Source organism: Pteropus medius, unplaced genomic scaffold (assembly GCF_902729225.1).
Source record: "Pteropus medius unplaced genomic scaffold, Ma_sr-lr_union100, whole genome shotgun sequence".
Classification (NCBI taxonomy): Eukaryota; Metazoa; Chordata; class Mammalia; order Chiroptera; family Pteropodidae; genus Pteropus; species Pteropus medius.
The window spans coordinates 24221876-24249643 of record NW_024340696.1 but is presented as its reverse complement, the minus strand read 5'-3'; the positions used below and the strand labels follow the sequence as shown (position 1 = coordinate 24249643).

General features: G+C 31.3%; 1 protein-coding gene across 12 annotated transcripts in view; it reads left to right on the top strand.

Annotated features, from left to right (window-relative positions):
• HACE1 (HECT domain and ankyrin repeat containing E3 ubiquitin protein ligase 1) overlaps positions 1-26577 on the top strand; it is a 78050-nt gene extending 51473 nt beyond the window's left edge. For 9 of the 12 annotated variants that reach the window (XM_039869454.1, XM_039869431.1, XM_039869486.1 and 6 more), the window contains 10 exons: positions 1313-1424; positions 1523-1620; positions 1806-1893; positions 5532-5681; positions 6159-6355; positions 14754-14885; positions 20230-20328; positions 20612-20682; positions 24156-24269; positions 24826-26577. In XM_039869454.1, the coding sequence (XP_039725388.1) occupies positions 1313-1424; positions 1523-1620; positions 1806-1893; positions 5532-5681; positions 6159-6355; positions 14754-14885; positions 20230-20328; positions 20612-20682; positions 24156-24269; positions 24826-24928 (1164 nt within the window). In that variant the 3' untranslated portion in view covers positions 24929-26577. The remainder of the gene's footprint in view (positions 1-1312; positions 1425-1522; positions 1621-1805; positions 1894-5531; positions 5682-6158; positions 6356-14753; positions 14886-20229; positions 20329-20611; positions 20683-24155; positions 24270-24825) is intronic. The other 3 variants (XM_039869480.1, XM_039869460.1, XM_039869466.1) reach the window with 2 other exon arrangements.
• The last annotated feature ends 1191 nt before the right edge of the window (positions 26578-27768 follow it).

The window sequence follows — 27768 nt, the reverse complement described above, 5'->3', positions numbered from 1 at the left end:
GGGAAAACCCTCACTAATTCTTTTCTTACGGTCTATCCCTAGAAATCGTCTCTTACATTTCATCTTTATTCAAAGGAGTAATGTCTTTCAGATAACTTACTATTCCTTTTTTCTACCATGACCAAGACCATATCACTCAATAGCTATTATTTCAACTGTTGCCTAGATGGTCTCTTTTTATACTGGTGCTGCTCTCATTTTAATTACTGCATATGCCTTGTTATTCCTCTTACCAGATATCCACAATGGCCTCTCTTTTATTTGATTCTCAGGATCCATAATTATGTCCTTGATTTACTTACACAAACTTATTTCCTTCAGTATGTGTAAGCATAGGACTCTGTTTATGTCAGTGTGCCTTCATTACATCTTTCAGGGAGACAATTTCTTTGCTGTTTTCCTTGTCTCCCTTACCCTTGTATGCTCTCTTTTCCCTGCTTGAGCGAGTCCTACTGAGCTTTAAGTTCTGGTTCAAACCATAACCTCATGAAGCCTTTGTACTTCATTCATCTGCACAGTATCTAAATTATTAATGCATTATAGTCTGTACTTCACTATTTAGATCTTAATAATGTATATGTATTGTTTTGTGTTAATGTTAGTCTCATCTCTGACTGTATTAAACAGTTTTTAGCAATGAAATTGAGATTTTTACAGCTTGTATGTTACCTTCAGTGTTGGCACATACTGGATACTCAGCAATACTTTCTGATTAGTTGTAAAAAATTGCAAATCGCTTGCAGTTGCATACCTGGCAAATGAACAAAAGGCAGAGACTTTCTCTACTGTTCAAGAGATCTTAATTTTTAGGGTGGAGGAAGGGAAGAAGGACGGAAAGAAAAAAGGTAACAAATTCTTTTCTAGTTGCTGCATATATTCAAAGGATAGAAATAAAAACAAAGTTAGGTTAAAAGAGTATTTTTATGAAAAATGGAAGATGCAACATAACTTTTCTGAATGTGGAAATTTATTTTTGTAAGCCTTGTTGGGTTTAAAAGAAATTAAGAGTAAATATATTCAATTACATATCTTATATTCAGTTCTTAGATATAGCCTTCTAATTTATCAAGTCTTTTCTGTTGAAAATTTAGGGAATTTTTAAAAATACACCCTCTAGATAAAGGATTTCAGCTAGACTCTGCTTTTTTGTGTGAATAGTTGTTAAATGTCAGGACATTACCTAGAACTACTTATTATAAATAAAGATATAAGACTGATTATTTGTAGAAAGGGCATTTAGCATGCTAGTTAAGTAAATTTAATAGGTGAATGAAATACTGCTAACATATTTTACTGTTATTTGTTACGGTAGCCGTTTAAAGATCGCTGTGAATGGTTCTATGAACATTTGCATTCAGGACAACCAGATTCAGACATGGTACACAGGCCGGTGAATGAAAATGATATCCTGCTCGTTCACAGAGGTATGTTTAACAAAGAAATGGATGTGTATCTGAGGCACAAAAAAATACTAGTTATTGTAAATTTTAATATGTAAAATTAACCAATGCTACATATTTAGATTCTATTTTTAGGAGTAGCTGTGAAGTTGTGTCAAAAGCAAATTGTGCAAAGCTAAAGCAAGGAATTGCTGTACGGTTCCATGGAGAAGAAGGCATGGTGGGTATAAAAATAAGTGCTATGAAGATCATTGTATATAAAAGGCTAACATGAACTTGAATAAAATTTATTATTTAATTGCTAATGGAAGAGATTTAAAATTATTTTAATTTTATTATTTAGAAAAATGTTTCCCTATGTTATATATTTCTGTTGATACTTAATTTTATTTTCTTGAACCTCAGGGTCAAGGTGTTGTGCGTGAGTGGTTTGATATTCTGTCTAATGAGATAGTCAATCCAGATTATGCATTGTTTACCCAGTCAGCTGATGGTAAGTTATACAGTCTAGATGACTTTTTCTGTGACTTGTCATTTATTCATACTACTGTAGTACATTTTATTCTTTGATTCCCATAGCAGCCCTGTGAGATAGGTGGAGTATTCTCATTTCATAGGAGAGAAAATTGAAATTCAGAGCTTTTGTCTATGTGAAAATTAAAATTCAGAGTTTTTGTCTGTTACCATAGTTAATGATTGGTAGAGTCATGATTGGAACCTGGCTCAGTCTAGCATTCTTTCCTCTAAATAGTTCTCAAATGCTTGTCTCAAATATTAGTGCTTACCCTAAGGAAGTTTTCGTCAGTCCTTTGTAAACTAAAACTAAATTTATTCACTTTAAGGATTGTCCTGTAGTCTATTTTTTTGAGTTAAAATTTCCTCTTGTGAAATTGTGATAATAGATGAACTTAAAAACAATACAAGTTTTTATTTGAAAAAATTAAAATTTGCTAACCCTGTTTGAGTTTCCAAGTCTTTAAATTTACTGATCATAAAAAAACAAAGTCTGGAAATCATGGTGTTAAATCTTAACATATAAACTATTTATGTATAGTAACTTAGTTTTCAGTCTTTTTAAGCGATCAAGACCTGACAACTAGAAAGCTCTTATTTAACTATATACTACAGATTAAAACTCATCTTGTTGAAATGGCGCTTGTGACCTAAAGATTTGTAATTTGATATTGTAGGCTAAATGGAAATGGTTACTATTGCCTTATTTGTGTGAGGTGTACTTGAGAGTTTTGTAATTTAATAAAGACATAGCCAAGTGAAGGTGGGATTTCAGCTTTTAAATGCTTTTGCACGTTTGCTTTTATTACCTGAAAATTTTTTCTTTCCCAGTGTTTAAATTCTTTTATAAGGATAGAGTGCCTCATTAATTGTAGTTCCTGACTGCATCCAAATAAACCGAGCAGCAGATTTCCATTGAATAAGGATGACTCTGAGAGGCAGGTGGGGTAGGCTGCAGTGATGCTAGGCAGCTGCAGGTATTCACCTATGTGAAAGGCGCCTCAGATACACCTGGTGTATTTGAAGTTATTTAGGGATATGGGATTGTTTGCTTTAACTCTCTAACCTTTGATTGTTTGCTCTGAGGTGAATTTGTTGAATTTGACAAGATTGATGAGGCACTTAGTTATTTAGGCCTAATCTTTGACATAAGATTTAGCATTAAAACATTGTATTTTAGATTTCTTTTTTATAGCCCCTTATTCTGAGTCTGTTTAGTTTCATACATGAAAAACAGATTTGATGTGGAATCATTTAGTCATACTGAAAATTTCTAGCAGAGCATATATAGAAGCACATAACTATAAAAATTGTGGTTTATTCTTTTTGTAAGCCATATTGAGTATTCTCTTTGGGGTCATAGTATTAATAAATTAAAATCTAGATGAAATTTTTCTTATGTTTCGTTAATAGATAGAGAATTACATGTAAGAATTAAAAAGTCCTAAATGCGGGAAATGTTCAAATTGACCTAATGTTTATAATAATTTCTTTAAAACTTGCTTCTAATTAAATTAAGATGCTTACTATAGAGAGGTAATATATTATAGTGGCTAAGAGTTTGGCCTTTGGTACTGCACTGGATGTGAATCTTGACTCTGTCCCTCATTTTACTATGATCTTGGGCCAGTAAATGCAACCTTTTTAGACCTCAGTTACTTTGTTTAAAATGGTGATAACCTGTTTTTTGAAATGTAGTGAGAAATCAATTAGCTGTTATGTAAAAAACGCTTAGCCCAGTACCTGGCATATAGAAAGCAGAAATAACTATTAAATGCTATTATTTTGTGAAAATGATACTTTCTTGTGCAATAGGATTTTTCTGGAGCAATGAAAATAGCTGGGAGTGTCTCAGATATATTTATTTTGAACTTAAAACAATATAAACTTTATATTCAGTTTTAACTAGTTTTCAAGTTAAAAAATTGTTTGCCGAAGATCTTCTCCCATTTGTTTCCTTTTTGTTTTGGTTTCTCCTTATCTAGTCTTTTATTTTTTCAATTAATTGATTTTTTAAAAAATTTATTTATATATTTAAATTGAAGAAATAATTTAAATTTATCACCCCCCCTCCTGTCTACCTCGCCTCTCCCCCATCCCTTCTACCTTCTGTTGACCACTAGTTCATTGTCCATGTCCATGTCCTTATCTGTTCTTTTAAATAACCCAAACTGCCCAGAAAGTACTTAGAAAAGGAATTATACACAGACTTAGAAGAGGAAAGTTGAGTCATCAAAAATTTTTGCTAGTTCGTCAATAATCCTAAACATTCATTATTTTAATAGGTAAAAATATTTGTGATTATTCTCAGAACATTATATTTTTTGAAATTATGGTTATGTGTATCTTTGAAGTCTTTCTTCTCAGAGAATTTTGTTTTAACTCTTATGTTGTGCCTGGGAATGAGTCTCAAAATGTACTTAACAGTGAACGACTAGCTTCATGTGTCTCTTTTAAGTCATTTAGCCATAAGCTTCCAAATTTGTACCTTATATCTAAGTAAATTGGCCAGGGCAATTTAGTCTAGTGCCAACTCTGATAAATCAAAGAATAACGAAGCACAAAGTGAATTACTGTCAAAATATGTATATTAAATGACCAGACGTTTCACTTTTTAATACTTTTCCATTTTCCTTTATTTTTCTTTGATGCTTTTTCATTAGGTTTATCAGTTATTCTTTCTTTTAGCTCAGATGCCTAGAAGAGCAAGAAATAGCATGAGTTCAATAAATATTTGTTGAATGATGAGAGAATTTATAATCTGAGTTAATGATCACAGGGGAGGAGGATGTTTTAAAGTTGAGACCTCGGTATTTGGTTTTCCCATTGTACTAGATTTTTTATTTTGAGGTTTTTTTATTGTGGTAAAATATACATAATATAAAATTTACCATTTTAATCATTTTAAAGTATCTAATTTAGTGGCACTAAGTACATTCACAGTGTTTTGTAACTATCACAAGTTTTCAGACCTTTTTCATTTAAGTGGAATCATACTCCATTGCTCTACGTTTTGATAATAATCAGTAACTATTGCCCTTGCCATTTTTACTTCTATACTTCAGTGATACTTATTTAACCTTGATTTTTTGTCATGAAGATGGCATTGTTGACTTGTGGAATTCGGGGATTTTCCAATAATTATTAAAAGGCATCAAGTTCGTTGATTCGATCTGTCACTTAAAAACAGTTTTAAATTCTGTTCCTTAAGGAGCAAGAAGTAGTGAATATCTACTGCGCTGGGCCTTTATAGGTGAATGAGATAATGTCTGTCCTAATTCGAAGCCTAGTAGTTATTTGCCCACACTGCTTAGGAAAACTGTGTGTATATGTGTGTGTGGTCTTTTAATATGTTATTTCCAGGATCCCTTGTGACACATCTTTGAACTACTTTCAGTTAAAAGTATTCTAAAAATCTTCTCTTTGCACAAAGACTTAACTGTGATATGTATGTGTAAATTAACTGCCAATTATATATTCCATAAAGAACATTCCCATGAAAATTTACACATAATGTAACCTTAGCTGAAGTTTTTATGTGAACTGATTTATCTGCATTGAAATGTTCTTCTGTATATAGATTATTAAAAATAAATTATTTTGTATTTATTTTAATAGGGACAACTTTTCAGCCTAATAGCAACTCCTATGTAAATCCTGATCATTTGAACTATTTCCGGTTTGCTGGACAGATCTTGGGATTAGCTTTGAACCATAGGCAGCTGGTCAACATTTATTTTACAAGATCATTCTACAAGCACATTCTTGGTATGGTTCTATTGCTATTTCCATAGGCAGTTACTTAAACTGTTTTTCCTATAGTCTTTAGGGAAAAGATAAGTGGAAGAATTTTAGATGAGGTAATTTTTATTTTGATCAAGGCATTTGAGGGGACTGAGGGAAAGAAAAGCAACCTATTTTCTGCTAAAAAAATTTTATTTTGTGTGTATTTATACTAAATGCATTTTAATATGAATATATTAAGAGAATTGACACTTTTTAAAATTAATAATTTTCTAAATAGCTATTTCAAAGAAAGGTTATATTGTATTAATGTGGAAGAAACATAAGCTTAAATTAACAGACCTTCAAATTCAGGAATTAGCATCTATTTTAATCATGCTGTGAATTGGAGTATTTTTTGCAGTTTTACAGAGTATCTGTAGAGGGCAGTATTTTACCATTAAATAGATAAGGAAAGGCAGAAACATTTAGAATATAACTGCTGAATGTTTGCATTTTTAGGTATTCCTGTAAATTACCAAGATGTGGCATCTATTGATCCAGAATATGCCAAAAATTTGCAGTGGATTTTAGATAATGATATTAGTGATCTGGGTCTAGAACTAACTTTTTCTGTTGAGACTGATGTGTTTGGAGCAATGGAAGAGGTGCCTTTGAAACCTGGGGGTGGAAGTATTCTTGTGACACAAAATAACAAAGTAAGTATCTGAATTTTTACCTTAGCCATATTGTTTGTAACTTGGCCCTGACAGTTTGCCAATTACTCTAAAGTCTTCTGACACTAGCTAAAAAACTTTTGCTGTTTAATAACATATTATGAAAGGTAAAATATTTAAGTTAGTTAAACCATCAAATATCAGACTTTGAAATTAGAAAGGACCAATTCAGTATTGTGTTAGATATACTGAGGCGGTTCCTGAAGTGGCCTAGGGCACAATTCTGTTGATTATATAAATTGGGCATCTACATATTGAAAAATTCGATTAGAAATATAAGCTTACATCAGGGTCACGTTTGTACTAATCACTACTTCATTTTTTAAAAGTACCATATTAAAGACTTTCAGTAGAGAAAAGAAGTTCTAGTGTTTAAACTGTACATGTTTTTGAGATATAGTAAATCTGTTACAGAACTTGTTTTTTTTTAACCTTATAACTTATTTTTATATATTATTATAGCTCCTGTTTATACATATTATTTTTAGATCTTAGAGTATGTTTTAAATTACACTGTTGAAATCATGTTAATATATAACACAGTTTTATGTTTTGATATATAGGAAATTGGGAGTCAGAATATTTGGTTTTGGAATTCCAATTCTGTCTCTTACCAGTAGCAATTTATGGTTAAACAAGACTAAAACCTTTTTCCTTTCCTATAGTTGAATTATAATTCCGAGATAGCTTCAGAATCAACTAACTGTAAAAAGCAATGTTCATTGAACTATTTTGTAAACTAGAGATTTAGTAAAATATAAATGTTTTTTTTAAAGGCCAAAAGACTTGGCCTTATTTTAATTAAACTCTTTGAGCCTCAGTTTTCTATTTTGTAAAACTGAGTTAATAATACCTCCCATACAGAATTGTTACTAGTATTTTGTAAACTGAAAAGCATGATACAAAAGTTAGTTGTTATTGGATAGTTTTGTATAAAAATAAGCTTTTAGATACATACAGGGATTTGGAAACCTGTATTAAGCTACAAAATTTTACTTTTTTGAAACTTAGCCACTACATATAAAATAACATGAAATTTAATTTTAGAAAATAAAATCAAGAGCTGAGTTTTTGCACATTTATCCTTAGAAATTTTTTAGTTTACCCTCTCATTTTACATATGAAGACACCGAATCCTAAAGCTGGGGCCAAAACCCAGGTTTCCTACTGTCAAGTCTAATGTTCTTCATACTGCAAAATTAATCATGTTGAGGAAGCGCTTACTTGACTTTTAATATGGTGAGTCATGTGAAGCTCTAGAAGGTTAAAATAGTAAAGTGCCTAAATTGATTTTTAAAATCTGTATGAGATTGCTAATGAGTGAAAATATTTTTAAAAATCTTCTAATTATTAGATTGTCCACCTTTTAGTGCATTTGTTACTTTATTTTATACTGGAGATCTACTCTCAGTTAGGAGTACTGAAGTCATATAATCTTTATTATAAGCCAGTGATTACTTTTCATGAGAGAACTTCAAACATGATTCTTATCTATGAATACTGTATCTGATGAGTAGATTTGTCATTCCTCCCTGATACAGTTTGACAAAGTGGAAAGACCCATCAATAATTGCATAATAGCTATATTTATGCTTGTTTCTTCTAACACCTTCCCCTCTCACTATGATATGATTTTAGTTTAAATTTTTAAATTTATATTTTATTAATTCCTTTGCATTTGTGTTTTATTGAAATCTAGAGAGAAGGAAGGTATTGAAAAATAATTAATAATATTCACATACTCTTCATTTTGAGTCTAGTCTGAGGTTGGAATACTATTGTAATATTAATAAGGTTGAAACTTTTGTTTCTAAGTTTAATACATTTATATTTAACTATATTAACTAATTGCTTGGTGATTACAGGCTAACTTCTTTTTTAATGATTGGTTTTGGTAATAGAGGTAAAAGCTGGATCTCAATCACTAATATGCTAATTCTCAGCTTTCATTTTTCTGGTGTAAACATTTCTCACAATAAATTGAGCCTCTACATTTTTTAATATTACCAGGAAGAGTCAAGTATAATTTTATATCTTAATTGTTGATACTTAAACATTTAATGCTTATTCAGTAAACATGCCCATATCTTAAACTGATCACTCATTTAAATTGTTAAAGTATTTGATTTGCAAATAAAATTTTCAAACCATGTTATTTAGAGGTTTTATTTTTTAACATATGTTCTGTCATGAACTTTTCTGTTAACTTTAGGGTCAGCTTTTTATCCACTTATCTTTATAGGTATAAAGTTATAATTGTCATGTTCAGAGTTCAGCTTCAAAATTTTAAGCATATTGAAGCTTAAATTACTTGCTAGACTTGTTTGTAAGAGAAATTCTGTGTAAGCTGATCTCCACATGGGGGAGTCATTTATTCCTAAGTTTTATGGAAAGGCTTTGGTAATTATAAAGTGAAACCAAATAGATGAAAATTCCTTTGTTTAAAAAGCAGTACATTAAAAAATAAAAATAATGTAAGGCAGAAGACTATCAGTTCCATTTTTGAAATATAATGTCTTTTAAGTAATTTTGTATCTGACAATGATTTTAAAACTTAGGGGGCGGGGGGGGGAACCTTGGTTTCACTTTTGAAAATGACTGAATTACCAGAAGCTGAACATTTACATTTAAATAGAATTTTCATCTCTTTTTTTAAGTTAGGCTTTCACTTTTTCACTTTTAATTTCACTTTTAAATTATTGATCAAAAGCTGAAATCATTGAACCATAAAATCTTGAGTTAAAAGCGACATTTTTTGCTTAGATCTTTAGTTCCAGCTCTTAGAACTGAAGAGTAATCTACGTGGGTTTTAAATGTTAACAACACTTTTACAATACTAATCATAAGTTCATTCAGGCTGGGAGAGAAGAAAATGGGGCTGGGGATGGGATTGGATGTCAAGGGATGGAGGAGGTGGCATGGAAGTTGAATTATAGGGGAGAAGCATTAAGTGGTCAGATAGGAGTAAGGAAAGGGAGAAGGAAGCGTTCTGAGCTTACAGGAAGGTACAGAGTTGATCAGGCATGTGTTTGGGAAATCACAGATAAATCAGAGTTGTCGATCTTAGCTTTGATTGCGAAGTGAGTTAGTGGAAAAAGATGAAGTGAGGGAGGTAGATGGGGCCAAATTCTGAAAGACTTAGCATTCACAATTAGTAATTTGAAAATTATTCTGAAGGATGTGTGGACAATGTGGACATTGAAGGGAGTAACACGGTCAAATTTCTATTTTTTAAGAAAAACAAACTGTGAAGAATGGATTGAAATGGGGCAATACTAGAGTCAGGACAGCTGATAGGAGGTTGTGGCATTTGTCTGTGGAGCGTGTATGAGATTTATAAGAAAGTGGCACTGAGGATGGAGAAAATGAGATAACTTTCAAGGATATAGAATTTATAGAACTTCGTAATTAATTGTTTGGGAAGGTGAAAAACATCAGCTCAAGGATGACTGCCACTTATATGGATTGGCCCCCGGAATGACTGTTGGTATTGCCATCTTCCTCTTCATCAGTCTCATTACTGTCAGTTCTGTTTTCTAGTGACAATAATGACTCCTGCCTGTTGAGTCCTTTGTATATATTTTACGTATTTGAGATGTGTTCTTTGTGCATTTCTCATTTACTATAACAGCCTTTTGAGATAGTTATTTCTATTTATTGAGTGTGGAAACAGCTTTAATATTAAAAGCATCTGACATTTATTAGGTGTTTATAATGTGTTAGGCACTGTTCAAAGTGCTTTATGTGTATTAACTTATACTTAAACAATCCAATGAAGTGTAGATATCCTTTTCTATAGGTCAGAAAACCGAAGCATAAAGGGTTTAAGTAGCTTTCATCCAAATCACATGGTTATTTAATAAGTGTTAGAGCTAGAATTCGAATCCAGGCAGACTATAAATTTCAAGCCTGAGCTTGTAACTATGACACTATATTTCTTTAGAAGTTAAATAACTGTCTTAAGGGCTCAAAATTAGTAAGTGGTGGACCTTCAGTTTAAATCAAGGTCTGTATGACTGTGTAACTACTAGGCCTCTCATTTACTAAGTCAGTAAATAAGAACAAGGTAGCAAATACAAATGTGGTATGTTTTCCTCCACTTCATTTTTACGTAGTTAATACCTTATATTTTATTTCTATTTGGTTTATTTCACACGCAAACATATTTGATGCACATATAAGCACAAAATACAGGCTCTTGTATATAGATTATTGACTTAAAGTGGATTCCTCATTTTTTATCCTTAGAAAAGTATACTATGAAAGATCTTTTATTACTCTGAAGATTTTTTAAACAGTTCAGAGCTGAGGTTCTCCATATTGAGTGTATGTGTGTATTATATTGTGTTTTAAATTATCTTTAATATCTTCCTGTCAACAAGGAGAACATACTTTTCCTTGCATTTCAGTTAGTATAGTCTAAAAATTCAAGAAATCTATGAAATAGTAACCTGAAGAATCACTGTTTTAAATGACTAATTTTTTTTTCAAGGAAGCTGAATAGGATTTTTACCAGACTATCAATCTTTGTAACTAATTTGTGACCTTAAAAATAAGAATATAATGGTAAAGAAAAAATTATTGAAAAACATCACATTGTAAGAATGTGCCTCTCCATTTTCTTGTATCTACTTATTCCTACAAAAGAAACCTGGTATTCTTTTGACTCCTAGGTAGAGAAATTTTCAATGAGAACACTTGCAAACCAGAGCAATAATAATAAAGGAAAGAAAGTTTTCTTATTAAAGTATTTATATTCAAACAGTGAATTGAATTATGCCAATAATAATGCCATTTAAACTTTTAATTGCTAAAAAGAATAACTTCCAGACAGTTTTACAAATGTGACCAAGTTTATCATTATACTTATTATTTAAATATGATTAATTTAGATATTTTTCTAGAAGTGATGAAAAAGATTTTTAAGAGGAAAAATAGTTTCAAAAAGTGTGTCAAGTTTCAACATCACCACCATCCCTCCTAAGAAGACATAGTATAGATCCAAAGCCTGAAAAGAAGTTAGAATTTTTAGGACTATTTCTGAGCGGTGTTGTTGTCCATTGTACACATTCAGAAGACTAGGATATTATTAAAATGTTTCTGTAACTGGACATGTAATTTAACTGGAACATAGCATCTGAAAGTTGCATCTCCTTAATTTTAGTGTTATTTTTCCCTTTGCTGTTATTTTTTGCTTTCTTGTATCAGTTATCAGGCTCAGAAGTCGAGCTAGAAAAAAAGATGCTAGGACTTTTTGTTGTTCTTACCTCCATGGATTTCTAAGTTGAAAACTTTCTTTATGTTAACACAAGTACTAACTCAAATTCTTCTATATAGATAATTATTCGATTTGGCATCTGGTATTATTTTATGCCCTCAAAGAATTAACAACAGAACTCAGGTGGGAATAAATATGCCATCTCTTGGGGATAAAAGATTCCCTCCCCTCCCCCCGCCCCCCCAATTATATCATTTCTTTTAAAACCTTAGAACAAAGTGAGATTTTAGGTTTGGTTTATATTTAATGTTTAATTGTGCAGCTCTTTATGCCATTGTTTTGTAGACTGATTGTTGTCTATGGGTCCACTGTTTCTTTAAGGCATGTAAGATATTTGGTGTAGTTATGCAAGGGCATAAAGTGTGGAAGTGAATCATTTAGCTGCCTTTATAAGTAGTGGGAATGCAGCCAGTGTATTTCTATAGCACAATATGAACAGTCAAAATGTTAGTGCATACTAATAGCGAATGTTCATAGTAATTATTGTATCAAGAAAATGTTAATGTGTATTATTCTATTTGAGGATGTGCTGTTTAAGGAAGGCAGAGCAACATATTTTAGAAGCAGTTTGATATAGATATTTTCTGTTTTCTGTAGACTTTAACAGTTAAACACGGTATCTCTCAGCTACTTGGAAAACTTATTTTACTATACTCAGAAGGATTTGTGATGGTTAGGATTTATTATTGTACTGAGAAATAATTTAGACCAACATCCGTTCACATTTAAATTAACAGTATGGAGAGTGGTACCTGAAGGACGTGATTTTCATAAATTGATATCCAATAACTGTGGACCAGAGTTACGGAAATAAATGTGGAAAATAATATTAGATGGAATATAAGGGATGTTTCAGGAGAGTTTAGTACACTTGTGAAAATTTATAAAAATAGAATGTATGAGGAAAAAATGGGAATAGATAAAGAGAATGTGTATTATTCTTATATATGGAATGCAATGGCAAATTAAAATAGGTTAAGTGTACTTGAGCGATTCACACATCTTTTATTTTCATGCTTTAATTTATTAAGGTCTTGAGCAATGATTATTGAACCTTAAGATTATAAAAGTAAAACCTCTTGGGAAAAAGCTGTTTTTGTTAAGGGAAGATAGGGTCTCATAGAGCACCTTAAACATATAATTAATGAATGAATGGAGGAGGAAAATTGTATGTTCAGTAAGCAACTTTAGTTAGAGCAGATAGAAATTGGAAGATAATCATGTGCTAATGCTGAAATCACTGCTAGTTATCACTTAGTATGTTGTTATATACTATTTCTTGATTGGACCCTGAAAATTTAGTTTTATATTTCTGTTTGATTGTTTGGCACATATTTCTGTCTCTCTCTGTCTAGTAATGTAACTTGTAGTAACTAATTCCTATATAGTGGAGAAAAACTTTTGAGTGGTAGGGAGTGGGATTTAGGGTAGGAATAGATTAAATAGCAGAGATGGCAGCTTTCCCTGTACCAGATTGTATAAGGAGCGATGTGGGGTTGGGGGAGAGCTGTGAGAAATCCACTATACCACTTCTGTAGCTCTGAGATATGGAGAATTCATAGTTAGTAGTCATATATAATTTGCTGGCTCAGTGTCTGTCGTATTTTTAGGGGGGGGCATGGAGTGGGGTGCTGGAGAACAGAGCATCAGATTAGTGCCTAAATAAATAAATAAATAAATACATAAATAAAGGGTCCTAAAACAAGCTTTCTGACCTTTGTGTTTAAAGCATTTGTTCCTGAGACGTGAGAACTATATACAACATTGCTTTTAACTCAAAAGTTTCACTTAGATGTAATTTAAAATATAAAAATGACAATTGATATATATATAGACATGATAATTCATTCTAGTCTGAGCCAGTATACATTTTTTTATTACCAGTTAAATTTTAAGCGACAGTATTTTCTATGATGATGGAAATGTATTTTAAAATATGCAAAAATAGCTTACCTTAACTAAATCAAATCGGCTACACTTAAATGAACTATTTTAGCAAGTATGTATTAAATGAATTTGTTGAATATATGTATTTATTACATATTTTTGAACACTTACAAAGTGGCCACCACTGTTTGAGGAGCTGAGGATATATGCTAGTAAACCAGACAGAGCCCTGCCTGCAGAGAGATTATATCCTAATGAGCCATTTCAGTCAGAGACACCAGGAAATATAAAGACACTGAGACAAGCTTGTGTTTGGGGAATAGTGCGAGTGAACAAGGGGGAGAGTGGATGGAAATGAAATGAAAGAGGAAGGCAGAGGCCTAGGTCACTTAGGGCCTTATAGACTAGGAAAGGAATTTAGATTTTACTTTAAGTACCATGAGAGGTCATTGTAGAGTGTTGGGCAGGAGAGCTATGTGATCTGAATTATATATAAAGATATATATAAAACATCCATATTAAAAAAAATTGGTGTGAAGAAGAAGCAGTACAGAGGCAAAATGGAAACAGAGACACCAAGTATTGCGGTAATCCAGGTGAAAGATGATGCTGGCTTTGGACCAGGGTGCTGAAAGTGGAGGTAGTGAGACAAGGTCAGATTGGGAATAATTTTTGAAGGTAGATCTGATAGCACTTGCTGTTACAGGATGTGAAAGAAATCATGGGTGATTGCTTCCTAGGATTTCGGCCTGAACAATTTAGTGAATGGTAGGTACTGGTTTACTGAATGTATAAATATTGGTGCCAAATTAATTCTTTTTTTAAAGTTTTCATTCAAATATAGCTAACATACAATTCGTAGTAGTTTCAGGTGTACATCATAGTTATTCAACATTTATATACCTACAGAAGTGATCACCATTGTATGCCTAGCAACCATCTGACACCGTTGAACACTATTACAATATTATAAACTTTTTTCCCTATGCTGTACACCACATCCCCATGACTTGTTTTATTCCTGGAAATTTGAACCTCTTATTCCCCTTCTTTTTTCCCCTTTTTTTGATTTTTCAATTACAGTTGACGTTCAGTATTATAAATTAATTCTAAACCTTTACCTCTTAAATTAGAGTGATTGTATCAACATTATCTAAAGTATGTGGAATCAAAAAAAGTCACCACAAAGTCACCACAAAAACTTTTTTTTTATAGGCGGAGTATGTCCAGCTTGTTACTGAACTTCGAATGACACGAGCTATTCAGCCTCAGATCAATGCTTTTTTACAGGGCTTTCATATGTTCATTCCACCTTCTCTAATACAACTTTTTGATGAATATGAATTGGTAAGGAAAAACATCAATTCTTTTGTTGTTACTCAACAGTACAAAACTACGGTTGATGTAATTCAGAAATAATTTTGGAGTACTAGGATGAATGGAATAATGTATATTAAGAAATATGTTTAATGTTTATGTTTAGAGATTTGTTATAAAATGTGTGATTGTCATTTCTCTTGAGCTTCATAATCAGATTAGCAATTCTTTAATGTGAAATGGGGTGCTGTGGCGATAAACAGGAACAGAATATTATTTCCAAAGTATACGTGGGAGATATTGAAGGGCAGTCTTCCAAAAGCAACATTCATATTATTTCTGAATTTTTTTATTTGGTCATATGAAGTAAAGGATCCTGATTCTAACTTTTTGTACTTCCAAAAAGAAGAATTAAGAGGGTTTTTCTGTTGTATTTGTGTTACCTTCTGCAGCTTCTTATTTCAGCTTATATGTAATTTTATAATTTTCCATTTTAAACCTCTGTGGAATCCACTCTTTGCTAGTTTCTAGTCTCTATTGAATGTTTTGTTATGATCCTTTAGTTTGCCTACTTTTTACTATTATTATCTAATGGGATTTCTAATTATATATGATTTATGTCTGCATTTTCTCCTATTTCTTTTTTCTCTTATTTTTGGCAATAAATTATTTTCAAACTCTTTGACTTCCTAATAGAGTATAGGTCTTTTCCTATTTTAAAAAGTATAATTTGGAATAGTAACTAGATCAATGGAAAAGTATCCTTTAGTTTCTATTCTATCTCAGAGAATTAGTTTTACCCTATACCTTTCATTTTAATATATGAATAAGTACATTGGTGTGTACTTTCAATTTTACATATATACCAGTATTTTTAACTAATCACTCATAGTATATCTTATTAAAGTAGTGAACAAAATTTGCTAATTAATTTTAAGTCACTTTTGATTTAGTCTCATTAAATAATCAGTTTTGAGGTTTTTTTATTGTGTTTTTAGGTTTAAGATTAATGGTTTAGCATAGACTTGTCTAATTTTTTCATAATGATAAAAGTTATTTTTAGCATTTAAAAATGGAGGAATACTTACTTATGAAGTGTTAAACAGAGAATTACATTATTTCTGGGCCTGTGGTATAAAAAACAAATGGCCACAAATAAATAATTGACAAAAACTTTGCCACATAATTTAAGTCCTATGAAACTTTTTATAGAATTAGAATATACATGAGAAAAATACATGCATCATAAATGTATAGCTTGATGAATTTTCACAGGCTGAGTACATACACATGAAAGATCAAGGAACTGAGAAATCCTAGCATTGCAGATGTTCCTCTCATGTCCTCTTCCACTCACTATCCCCTGTCATGGGTGACCACTCTCCTGACTTATGATGATATCACAGATTAGGTTGCCTGTTTTTAACTTAATGTAAATGGAATAATCGCCTGGAATATATTTGACTCCTTTAACTCAGCTTTTTGTTTTTGAGAATCATTCCTGTTGTTGCATGCAGTTGTAATTTGATCATTTTCATTCCTGTATAATATTTCATTGTATCAGTATACTTTTTTGTCTTTTCTATTCTTGAACATTTGGGTTGTTTTTCTGTTTTTGTTTTTTTTTAGTTTCAGACTATTTAAAATTGTGCTGCTATAATCATTCGAGTACATGTCTTTAGGAGAGCATATGCATGCATTTCATTCTGTAGGTTACATACCTTGGAGTAGAATTACTGGCATATAGGGTGTGCATTTATTCCATTAGAGTAGATACTAGCAAATAGTTTTCTAAAGTGGTATGTCAGTTTACACTCTCATCAACAAATAAGAGAGTTTCTGGGTATTCCTGTTCCTCACAAACATTTGATATTTTCTTTCCTTTTCATTTCTACTATTCTAGTGTATCAGTAATGGTATTTTGTTGTGCTTTTAATTTGCATTTCCCTGGTGATTAATGAAGTTAAATGTTTTTTATATGTTTATTAGCCATTTGTGTACTCTGTCTTTGAACTGTTTGTTTAAGTAATATGTCCATTTTTCTATTGTGTTTTCTGGGTTTTTGTTACTGATTTTTAGGATTCTTTGTTCTTTATAGGAGTCTTTATATATATATATATATATATATATTATACTTTGGTGTCTTTTAGTGAATAAAAAGTTTTAATTTTAACACAGTTCAGTTTGTCACTTGTTTCTTCTTTTCTTTTTTTAAATGGATGAGACTTTTTGTGTCCTGTTTAAGAAACTATTTTTTATTCCAAAGTCATGAAGGTATTTTCTTCTGTTTTCCTCTAAAAGCTTTATTCTGCCTTTCACATTCAGGTCTGCTGCTGGAAAAAGTTTAATTGTGTTTTTTATATTAGACGTTAGGTCAGGTTTGCTAGAGTATATTAGACTCTGGCTTTACTAGGTTGAGCTGATTCAGATGGTGGGATTATGGAGCATGCTGTAGGGATGACCCTGATTTATGCAGTAATGATAGTTTTATTATCAAATACTTGGTATTTGCCAGGTGCTTTTTACATATTAACTTTTAAAATCTTCACAACGGACCTCTGAGGTAAGTATTATTATTCCCATTTTACACATGGGTAACACTAGGCCAAAGAAGGTGCGGAACATGCCTATGTTCATAGAGTATGTGTTAGAGTCAGACTGTGAACCGCTGTGACCCAGAACTCAGATTCTCTTCATCAGTGTTGCCAAACTGCCTCTCAGTGGCATGAGTTCTAAGTGGGACTTGGTTTTAGGACCTTTTGTATGACTCTGTCTTTCATAGGAAAAAGCCATGCTACACTGGGATAGGAAATTTTTTTAAAAAGTTGTCGTAAGCATCTAAGCTTAGATGTGCATCTGAGTTAAAGGATACAGGTTAGATTCCAGAGTTTTAGTGAGACGAGGGTATCTAGTAGTGTCAGTGTCCTGAAATGGAGGTGTATCATCCATTGTGTACAGAATGCAGTCCTAAGTCAAGAGATGATTATTACGTTCAAAAATGGTGGCAACATTGTTGTAACACATCTATAATACTGCTGCAGTTCAGGGGTTCCTACCAAATGTCTGAGGGACTGTCCTTCCATACTGTGTTGCTTATGAATTTATCAATGGGGTTACCAGAAGATTAAAACATTGAGTCCACGTGACTGCTAATTACACTAATGGTTATAAACACTTGGATGACTCAGTTTCTGCCTGGTAGTATGGGTTATATATGTTGTACCCAGTTTTAGCAGATTAATTCAGTTATTTTGTAATTTTTTAAAAAATAATAAATTATTGATTAGGACTTAAAATCTTTTTGGTATATGTACTTTTTATTGTAAAATTCCCCTTCCAACTATTTGTTTTCAGTCAATTTAATAACTTTTGCCCAAGTGTTAAATGGGATAATAAAAGTCTTTTATCCTCTTCATAAAAAGTTATAACATGATATTCATGAAATAGGTCAAATTTCTTGAGAGAATATAGTTTTAGTCATTTTTATTAATTGTTTTCAGTGAACACATACTTAATGTTATTAAAAGCTTATTTTCAGCTTAGAAGGAAGAAGATTAAACTTATAGATTGTAAAAAACATGTAAAATTCATTCTCACTCCCTTTTGGCAGATCTGTATCAGAGTCCAGCCACAAAACAGAATTTCCCCAGATGTTTCAAATAAAGAAGCTTTAAGAAAAGGAGTATTGCAGAAGTGTGGGCAGTGTTAGGAATAAAATTTGGTGAGGCATCCAGAGATAGTGGAAAGCCTTTATCATTCCTAGAATTGAAGAGACAGGTGGAAGAATTATTGTAAGGAGCCCTGTGATGAGCAGACATGGCTTTTGAAAAGATGTGCTGATGCCGGGAGGGAGCAGAAAGTACTCTGACCTTCAGACTTTTGACTGTTTACAGTGACAGGCCCAACCTGAAGCCAATAGGCCCGTTCTGCTGGGATCAGTTTCCTAGGGCACAGGACAGTGCAGAAAAAGGCGGTGGAAAATGGACACTAACCGGAACACCTTCATCTAGTAAAAGATTTTATAGTATTACGGCAAGGAGAACTAAAACACTTGCAGTTCTCAAACTTTTTGATCTTAGGACCACCTTAAAACAAAAGCCTTTTTATTTATGTGAGTTATGTTAATTGATATTTATTGTATTTGAAATTAAAACAGAAATGTAAAATGTCTTATACATATAAAACATTACATATTAACATAAATAACATTTTAAAAATTAAAACTATTTTCCAGAATAAAACAAAAATAGTAGGTAGAGTGGTATTATACATTTTTGCAAGTTTCCTTAATGGCTGTCTTATTAGAAGACAACTGGTTTTTCATATCTGCTTCTGCACATTATCTGTTGTGATATTTTGGTAGAATTATATGGAGAAAGTTGAGCCTCAGATAAGTTAGAAAAGGGTGAACCTTGCAGGAACCCCCAAGAGTTCTTAGGCATCGACTTAAGTTAACCTTCATTAATCTTCAAAGCACCCTCTAGTCATTTATATAATATGAGTAGTTGCTGTAGGAAATGTGATTTTGAACCACATTATATCTATATTTTTGTAATAACAAACCTTGCAATTCTGGCTTGTTGGCATTTAGTTCAGTGTAGGCTAGTTATTGCCTCATGTGACTAAACACATCCAACTGTGAGAAATGGACTGATTCTGAGATGTGGACAAGCTCTTTTTCATGTTCTCTTTTCTCTTGGGAAAATAGTGGTAAATACTTTTGCCAATATTAATTTCATTTTTAGTTGTTTGATTGCTATTTCGTTTGATGATGTTCCTGGAAAAAAGGCTACTAAAAGTTATTAGGAAAATTACCTTTTTCTCTCAACTAGAGGAAAGTTAACTTTAAAGGATCCAAATTATTCCAGAATAGAGTTCTTCAAAGGCTTGATTCTTTTTTAAAAAATAATTATTATATTACCTCCTTTCCCTAATGATTAAGGTTTCTTGATGATTTATTTATTTATTTATTTTGCTTAATTTAGGATTCAGATCTTTGTTGTCACTTTCATATTGAGAGTATGGTCTCTAGAATTTAATAACATTCATAAAACTAAAGATAATGTTCATAAAATTGTTGCACATATAAACTTGTTGCACATGTGTTTATATATAAACATAAATTATTGTTTCTTATGTTTTAAATTGTATCAGTAAAGAGATATCTTCAGTCTCATAGTATTTGAGATTATCAGTATCAAGGGTTCTCTCCCATGTACTACTTGTTAATTGATGACGTGCAGAAACTGTCACAAAAATAAATCAGTTTTACATGGAATTAGTGTCTAATTAAGGCAGATTTACTATTTAAATGTAATAGTTTTTTTTTTACTCCCAGAGAAGATTAATGAAATATTTTTCTTTTTCCCCAAAGGAGCTACTGCTTTCTGGCATGCCAGAAATTGATGTGAGTGATTGGATAAAAAATACAGAATACACAAGTGGCTACGAAAGAGAAGATCCCGTTATTCAGGTAAAAATTCTCCAGAGCTTAGAATGAAGTTAAGTTTGCCATTTAATTTTGTAAGCTTTTCAGCACTATTGGATGAAAATCTACATTAATTAACAAAGTAAAGTTTTCTCCTGAATTCTTCTCATGGGAATTGCATATGAAAGCTTTGTCTGAAATCACTTTTGATAAATGAGTTTCTTAGAATAAAATATACTTTATGAATGCTGCATATTTCTGTGGTATTAAGAAGTCTACAATTGCTCAGAAATATGAGCTAAGTCTTTTTTGTTGTTGTTGTTGTTAGTGGTTCTGGGAAGTTGTGGAAAATATTACTCCAGAGGAGAGAGTTCTTCTCCTGCAGTTTGTTACTGGCAGGTAAGAAGTGTTTTCATGATAATGTGGAAAGAATTTTTGTATGCCGTTTCTAATGGTTTAGTGATAAACAACCAAAATGAATTGTCAGTTTCTTACCTCCCTTTATGCTTTTTTTATATTGAACAAGGATTTATTTAGGCATTTATAAAACATATAGTTTTCAGTAAATGTTTATTTTATGTATTAAAAAAAAATATGTTCCAAGCAGAACTATCAGCATGTATATTAATTTTATAATTTGGTAATCTTTTCATTCTATAAATAAGTCAATGATAGTAGCCCAATTTTTAATATTTGTATGTTGCTGGGCAACACACACACACTCACACACTCACATACACACATACACTATACCCATACACAGCAATTTTTCTCCAATTCTTACCAAACTTTTAAATTCTCAAGATTCATGGCCAAAAAATAATTCGTGATACCACACTTTGAAAAGTTTACTTTTGCAACCAATTAAATATTATAGATTAGAAAACTAGATGATTTAAATCTTTTAAGTTATATTTCTGAAAGATGTAAAAAAAAAGTTTGATTTTCATTCTTGATAACTCAGAATTTTATCTGTGTCCTCCTATTTATGAAAATACAGTTTGATTATTTCATTGTAAGTGTACATGGTTCTGCGAGGAAAGTCGCAACACAGAATATTAGAGGAATAGGAATATTAGAGGAAAACTACCTTTGCCAGCAGCAACTATTGTAAACTACTATAAACAATTTACTTCTCTCCATTTTTTGCTTATGTTAAAAATATAATTGTGGGTGTATATCTATATATGTATGATATATGTATGTAATTTAAAGTCTACTTTTGTCTTTTTTAAAAAAATCTATATGACCATTATAGAAAATTTGGAAAATGGGGAAGATAAAACAAAATGAAAATCCCATTAAGTAATTCTACTATACAGAGATAACACTATTAGCATTTTGCTTTATTTTCATAGTCTTTTTAACTATATGTTAGATAAATAGTTGGAGTCACACAATACATCTATCTAATTTTAAAGAGTAAATAAAACATGAATATTCACAGATTATAGACTAAAGATGTGAAAGAAAACCTTGTTAAGTTTTGGGAGTTTTTTTTGTGTGGGTTTTTTTTTTTTTTTTTTGGCTTCTTCGTTCCAAGAAATACCTAGAGGTTGAGTAGTTTAATAAAAATAATTAAAAATTATATTTTCTATGTAGTAAAGTTAGACAATTCAAATTAAAAATATCGTGTAATCTCAGTCACCAAAGATAATCACTGATGCCATATTTGTTATTCTTCTATAATATTCTCACATATATAAATTTTTACTTTTTAAAAACATTGTTCCTGTTTTATAACTTCTGTATTTTGCAATATATCATTAAAAATTGTTCCATTTATAGATCTAATTTTTAAATGGCTGCCTATTCTTCAATTTATAAACTTCCTTTAATTGATATTGTCCTTTATTGCTAAATTTTCCTGTTTATGAATAATGCTGATCATATAAGGAATTCTTGTATACTTGCAGGCCAATATCCTGTGTTACTTATATAGGATAAATTCTTCACAGAGAAATTTTAGATAAAAAAAAATATATACATTTTTCTAACCTTGATACATATGGTTAATTTACCCTTCAGAAAGATCAGTATTCACATCAGCAGAGAGTGAGAGGGCCTGTTCCTTTTATTCTATCAATATAAGATGTAATTGTTTTTATTTTAATATAACTTATTTATATAATTTTTTGTGTGTTATGTGAATTGCCTGTCTTCATTTTTTGTGTATTATTCTGCTGCCATTTAAAAAAATTGAGTTTTAAATATTCTTGGTATATTAGTGACATTAAATAGTTTTCTCAGTTTATCACTTGCCTTTTAACTTTATTAAGTTAACTATAGAGGTTTTCATATAATTTAAATTATAAATTTAATTTATACAATTTATAAAATAAAAGTTTTAAATTATGTTGCAAGATGATTATCAGTACTTTATATAGTACATTTTACTTATATAGTACATTTTTTTCCTGTAGCTTTTTATAGAGTCTGTTTTTACATTTCAATTTTAAACTGACTGGATTTTATTTTGGTTTATGTTGTGAGGTAGGGCTCTTTTGTTATTTTTCTAATGACACTAAAAGCCCAGGCAAAAAAAGAAAAATAGATAATTTTCTTCTAAGAATTTTGTAGTTTTAGTTCTGAAGTTTAGGTCTTTGATTCATTTTGAGTTAATTTTTGTAAATGATGTTAGATAAGGGTCCAAATTCATTTTTGTGTGTATGTGTGGTTTTCCCAGTCTTTCTAGTTTGTTGAAAAGACTGTCTTTTCCCCATTGAATGTTATTAGCACTCTTGTCAAAAATTGTTTTACCATATATGCGAGGGCTTATTTTTAGGTTCTCTATTCCATTGGTTTATATGATTGTCTTTATGCCAGTGCCGCACTGTTTTGATTACTGTTACTTTGTAGTTTAAGTTTTGAAATCAGGAACTGTGAGACCTCTCTGACCATGTTCTTTTTCAAGATTGTTTTGGTTATTTAGGTTTCAAAAGTTTTTTAAAATGAACTGAATTATGCTTTGTACTGTGAATAATATGTTAGAAAACAGTTTTAATATTAGTTTACTGACTTTGACTTTGCATTTAATACATACACATTAAATGTTTGTCATCATTGTAATTTATCTAAAGAGCACTACAGCATCTCATTTTAAAAACAACAAAATTTATTATAGGATCAGTTTGTGTAATTATGGTATACGTAGAAAGGCTAATTTGAAATAGTTTCTTTCAAATGTAAAAAATAGAATTTTGGAAGTTGTAACTATATCCTCTGTAGCCATACACCGAAGATTAAATTTTCTAGTGGTGTTATTATGTTAGGTGACATTTAAAAAAATACATCTGATATTGTGAATCTCTGGAAAGAGAAATGTAAAGAATTTTCTAGTTTTTCCACTGTGAAAAACAAAACAAAACCTCTTTGACCCTTGGTATTTTTCACAAATAAGGAAATTATTTGGATTACATGTAAGAGCCTCTTTTGCTTTAATTAATCAAGCAAACATTCATTTATTCAGCAAATATTTAATGAATGTCTACTACATGCCAGTCACTTTGCTAACCCCAGGAATACAAGTACAAATATGTATTTGGACTCTCAAATCAGCCCTAGTTTACTAGGGAGGTACATGAAAGAAAATAATTGTACATGCAGTATGCCAAATGCAGTAGTAGAGATAAGTGCTGTGGCTGATTGAAAGCATAGTATGGCTTAGAAATGGGGAGAGGTGGTTCCATGGAAGCTTGCCGACTGGCCACAGAGCACCTTTTAGTAATGAGTTGGAGTTTGGCAGATTCAGAATGTTACCATGTCAGTGACCTAGAGTTGAATATATTCTTATGCTATCTTAGAATTTGAAGTAGATTTATCACAAAGATTTTCCTTTCATGATTACAACTTAGTAAGATATGAATTGTTAGTTCCAGGGTCCCACACGGTGGATTTGCTAATATCATGGGTGGAAGTGGATTGCAAAACTTTACAATTGCTGCTGTGCCATATACTCCAAATCTTCTACCCACTTCAAGCACATGGTATGTTAAGTTGTTTTATTTAAATGCATTTTGGATTGTTTTGATTAATATTGAGTAATCAAAAGTTTACTGTATTGCTACATCAAGAGGAAAACCTCAACAGAGATTTCTATCAGCATTTTGGAATCACTGAAAAATAAGTTGCTACATAGTTCCTTGCCTCTCTCTTTTTTGGTAGGGAATATATTGAGGAAACTAGCTATAATTTAATTGAATATAATTCAACTATCACTAAAGTTAAACTGTCATAATATCGCTGAGTTACACCATCATTTCAAACTAAATCGCCCTATTGCTTATTTATTTTGGGCTGAAACAAAGTTATTTTCTTCCACTACATTTGCATGCTAAAGGAAACTGCAATGCAGCAGTTTTTGGTGTTTTTTTTTGTTTTGTTTTTTTACTTTTTAAATACTACTGCAGGGTTTTCCAATTTGAATGCAAATTTGACAGGGTGGTTTTATGTTAATTTTGCCTAATGTTTTCACTGCTAGACAAACGAATTAGAAATTTCATAAATTTCTTTTTTAATGGTGTTGTATATATTTTTTTAAAGCATCAACATGCTCAAGTTACCTGAATATCCAAGTAAAGAAATACTCAAGGACAGACTTCTTGTGGCATTACATTGTGGCAGCTATGGTTACACAATGGCATAACAAAGTCTGGAAAATTCATCTGACTACTGATGTACAATTCAGAATGGCAGAAGTAATTTAGGAAACTGGCAACAGAAAAGCATTCCTCAATGCAGCCTATAGGCAGGATTGATGTTTAAAATTCATGAAGGATCAGGTTTTCTCCCCCCACCCCAGGCCTGCCTTTTTTCCCTTTTATATCTTCTCAATTTGTGATACAATTAGAAAAATATAAAATCACAGTAATCTCCATTTAAAAAAATGCTAATTGAAAGTAGTAGAAACTGCCCTTTATTGATGTTTCTTTAACCTTATACAAGATTGTGTTAAGGCAAAATCTTCTACATTCCACCTCTGCTGTGTAACTGTCTTGTTTAAAAGGATGTTTTCTCTTTATTTTCCTATATATTAAAATACATTAGAACATCCAGCCTGGTATGTTCTGTTGCATGTAAAGTGCCATTTATATTTTGGAAAACTATTGTATAGACTGGATTAATTGAGATTGTATATAAAGCCACAAATATGTATTTTCCCATATTGAATCTATATTGCAATGATGTTTTTTAGCTTTTTAATATTTTAATATATATTGTATAGTTTAGACGATGTGACTAATCTGATGAAATGACATCTAGTTTATGTATTAAAGCTTATACTGTATTGTATGAATTATTTACATCATTCAGTGGTCAGTTTTCCATATATATTGTGGTCAAAGTTTTTCTTATGCCTTATTTTAATTTATATTTTAGGTAAAATTAAAATATAATATTTTACTATATCTCTCAAATAACTTGTTTTATCTGTGACTTCTGAAGACACAATTTAAAGAAGTAATCTGATGTGCAGATTACAATTTAAATATGTAATTTTTCTTAAATTCACTTTTTACGACTAAAATGTTGAGTTCCAGTGAAATATGCCTAATGCATAATGTTGGTTTTTAAATTTTAGGGTGTCTAATCAATTTTTATTTTGAAAAGACACACTTGAGTAGTTACAGCATATCTTTTAAGGGGAAGTAGGAACATACACATATTTAGAAATGCTAATGAAGAAATTTGTAATGTTTAGGACTTTGCATCCAGAAACTAAAAGCAGACTATCCAGTGGCATATCCGTGGCTATGCATATCCATACATATTTTCTCATATGATCCGCTGGTATATCTGTCATTGACAAATGTAGACAATGTATATGTCCATATAGACAAATATGTATTGTGTATATACGTATATAGACATATACATTGAAAGCTTTGCTAAGTTATAAAGCTTCTTTAATATGTTTTTTAGTTCTCATTTGTTATATGTTTTAGATATTAAAACATCTCTCAATGGATTACATTAAAAACTAGGAATTCCTTAAAAATTACTGTTAGCTCTAAAATTAAGATTTATATGCTTTATAATACATGAAGGTAATAATTTTTTAAAGTTTGGTTTTTAAAACTTAATTGTAGAAGAGAGCGTGGCCTTATGTATTTTCAGATAAGTAACTGACTTATTTAATATTACATTTAATTTTAATGTTTATAAACATTAATTTCTGTTTATAATTACACAGTACATTGGTTTTGTCAGATTGGTCCCTTTGCAAGTATTTATGTAGATGAAATAATAAAACATTAAAAATATCATGGTATTTTATCCATGAATTTAAATAGATCTGGCAATTTCAGGGTTTATTCTTTTACATTATCCTTATTTTTTAAACCATAGAATGTAGTTAATATAAAAAAGATTTTATATGTATTAAAAATACTCTTTAATCTAGAGGCAGCAAGGCTTTTTAGTTTATTGTATTCCTACAATTTCTTCTATAAGTAGATGGATATGTTGAATGGAAGGTAGTATAGAAAGTGATTAGAGATTCTCTTTCCCTTTGGGTAAAAGAAGATTACACTAATAGGAAAATGACTCAAGTCTTAAAACCTGTAGTAGTTCCATATAAGAAAGAAAACAAACACAGCACTCTAAGGAAATAAAAATGTATGTCAAGGGAACATTTTATAGTAACCTGATTAATGAAACATCTGGGCCAGAGTTAAGTTATTCAAATAGTTTCAGTGGATAGTGACCACATAGTTCATCCAAAAACTAAATGTGATCTAAGAAAATCCCAGCATTAAAGCAATACGTTGAATATAGCCGATTGCCATGACAATCTTTGTTGGATGTGGGATGATGGGAGGCATGAAAGTTTTAAAGCATAGGTCACCAGTTGGAGGTCCAACAGATGATTCCTTGTTAGAAAAGGTAATTGAGAGGGTGCGACCTGAGAATTGGACCTGGGCAATCAGAGGCTCCTCACCTCCTCCCTGTCCTTTTAATGTATGTACTGCCCACCATTCCCACCGTGGGAGCCATTTTCAAGGACACAGCCTTGACAGAGCAATGTGTAAAGACCATCTGTAAGGTATATGTGACTGTTCCCAGTTAAGGCCTCTATATAAACTTTCAGGATTTGGCAGGTGAGTGCGAAGATCTACTTGTCTTGCAGCCGTCCAAGATAAGCTGGTAAGTTCCCTTGTTTGTTATAACTGCCACCTACCAATCTGGAGTTGTCTGCCTCTTTCTTTGGTTTCTCCTTGCTCTCTGTGTATGGGGCCTGGTTTCACATTTCACTGGGGAAGCTCCCAAAGTTTTGTACCAACATTTCCACTCACACATGTGTTTTGTTAGTAATGTCAATTCTAAAATTTTAATGAGTTGTTAACATTAAAAAAATCTGGAGATTTCATGCAGAAGTCTAGATTTGGGGCTTATGAGAGGTCAGAATCCAACGACATTGAGCACAGATTCCTAGAAGGCATTATTAGTAGACTGGACTTGAGTAGAAGCTGCTGCTTTTGATGA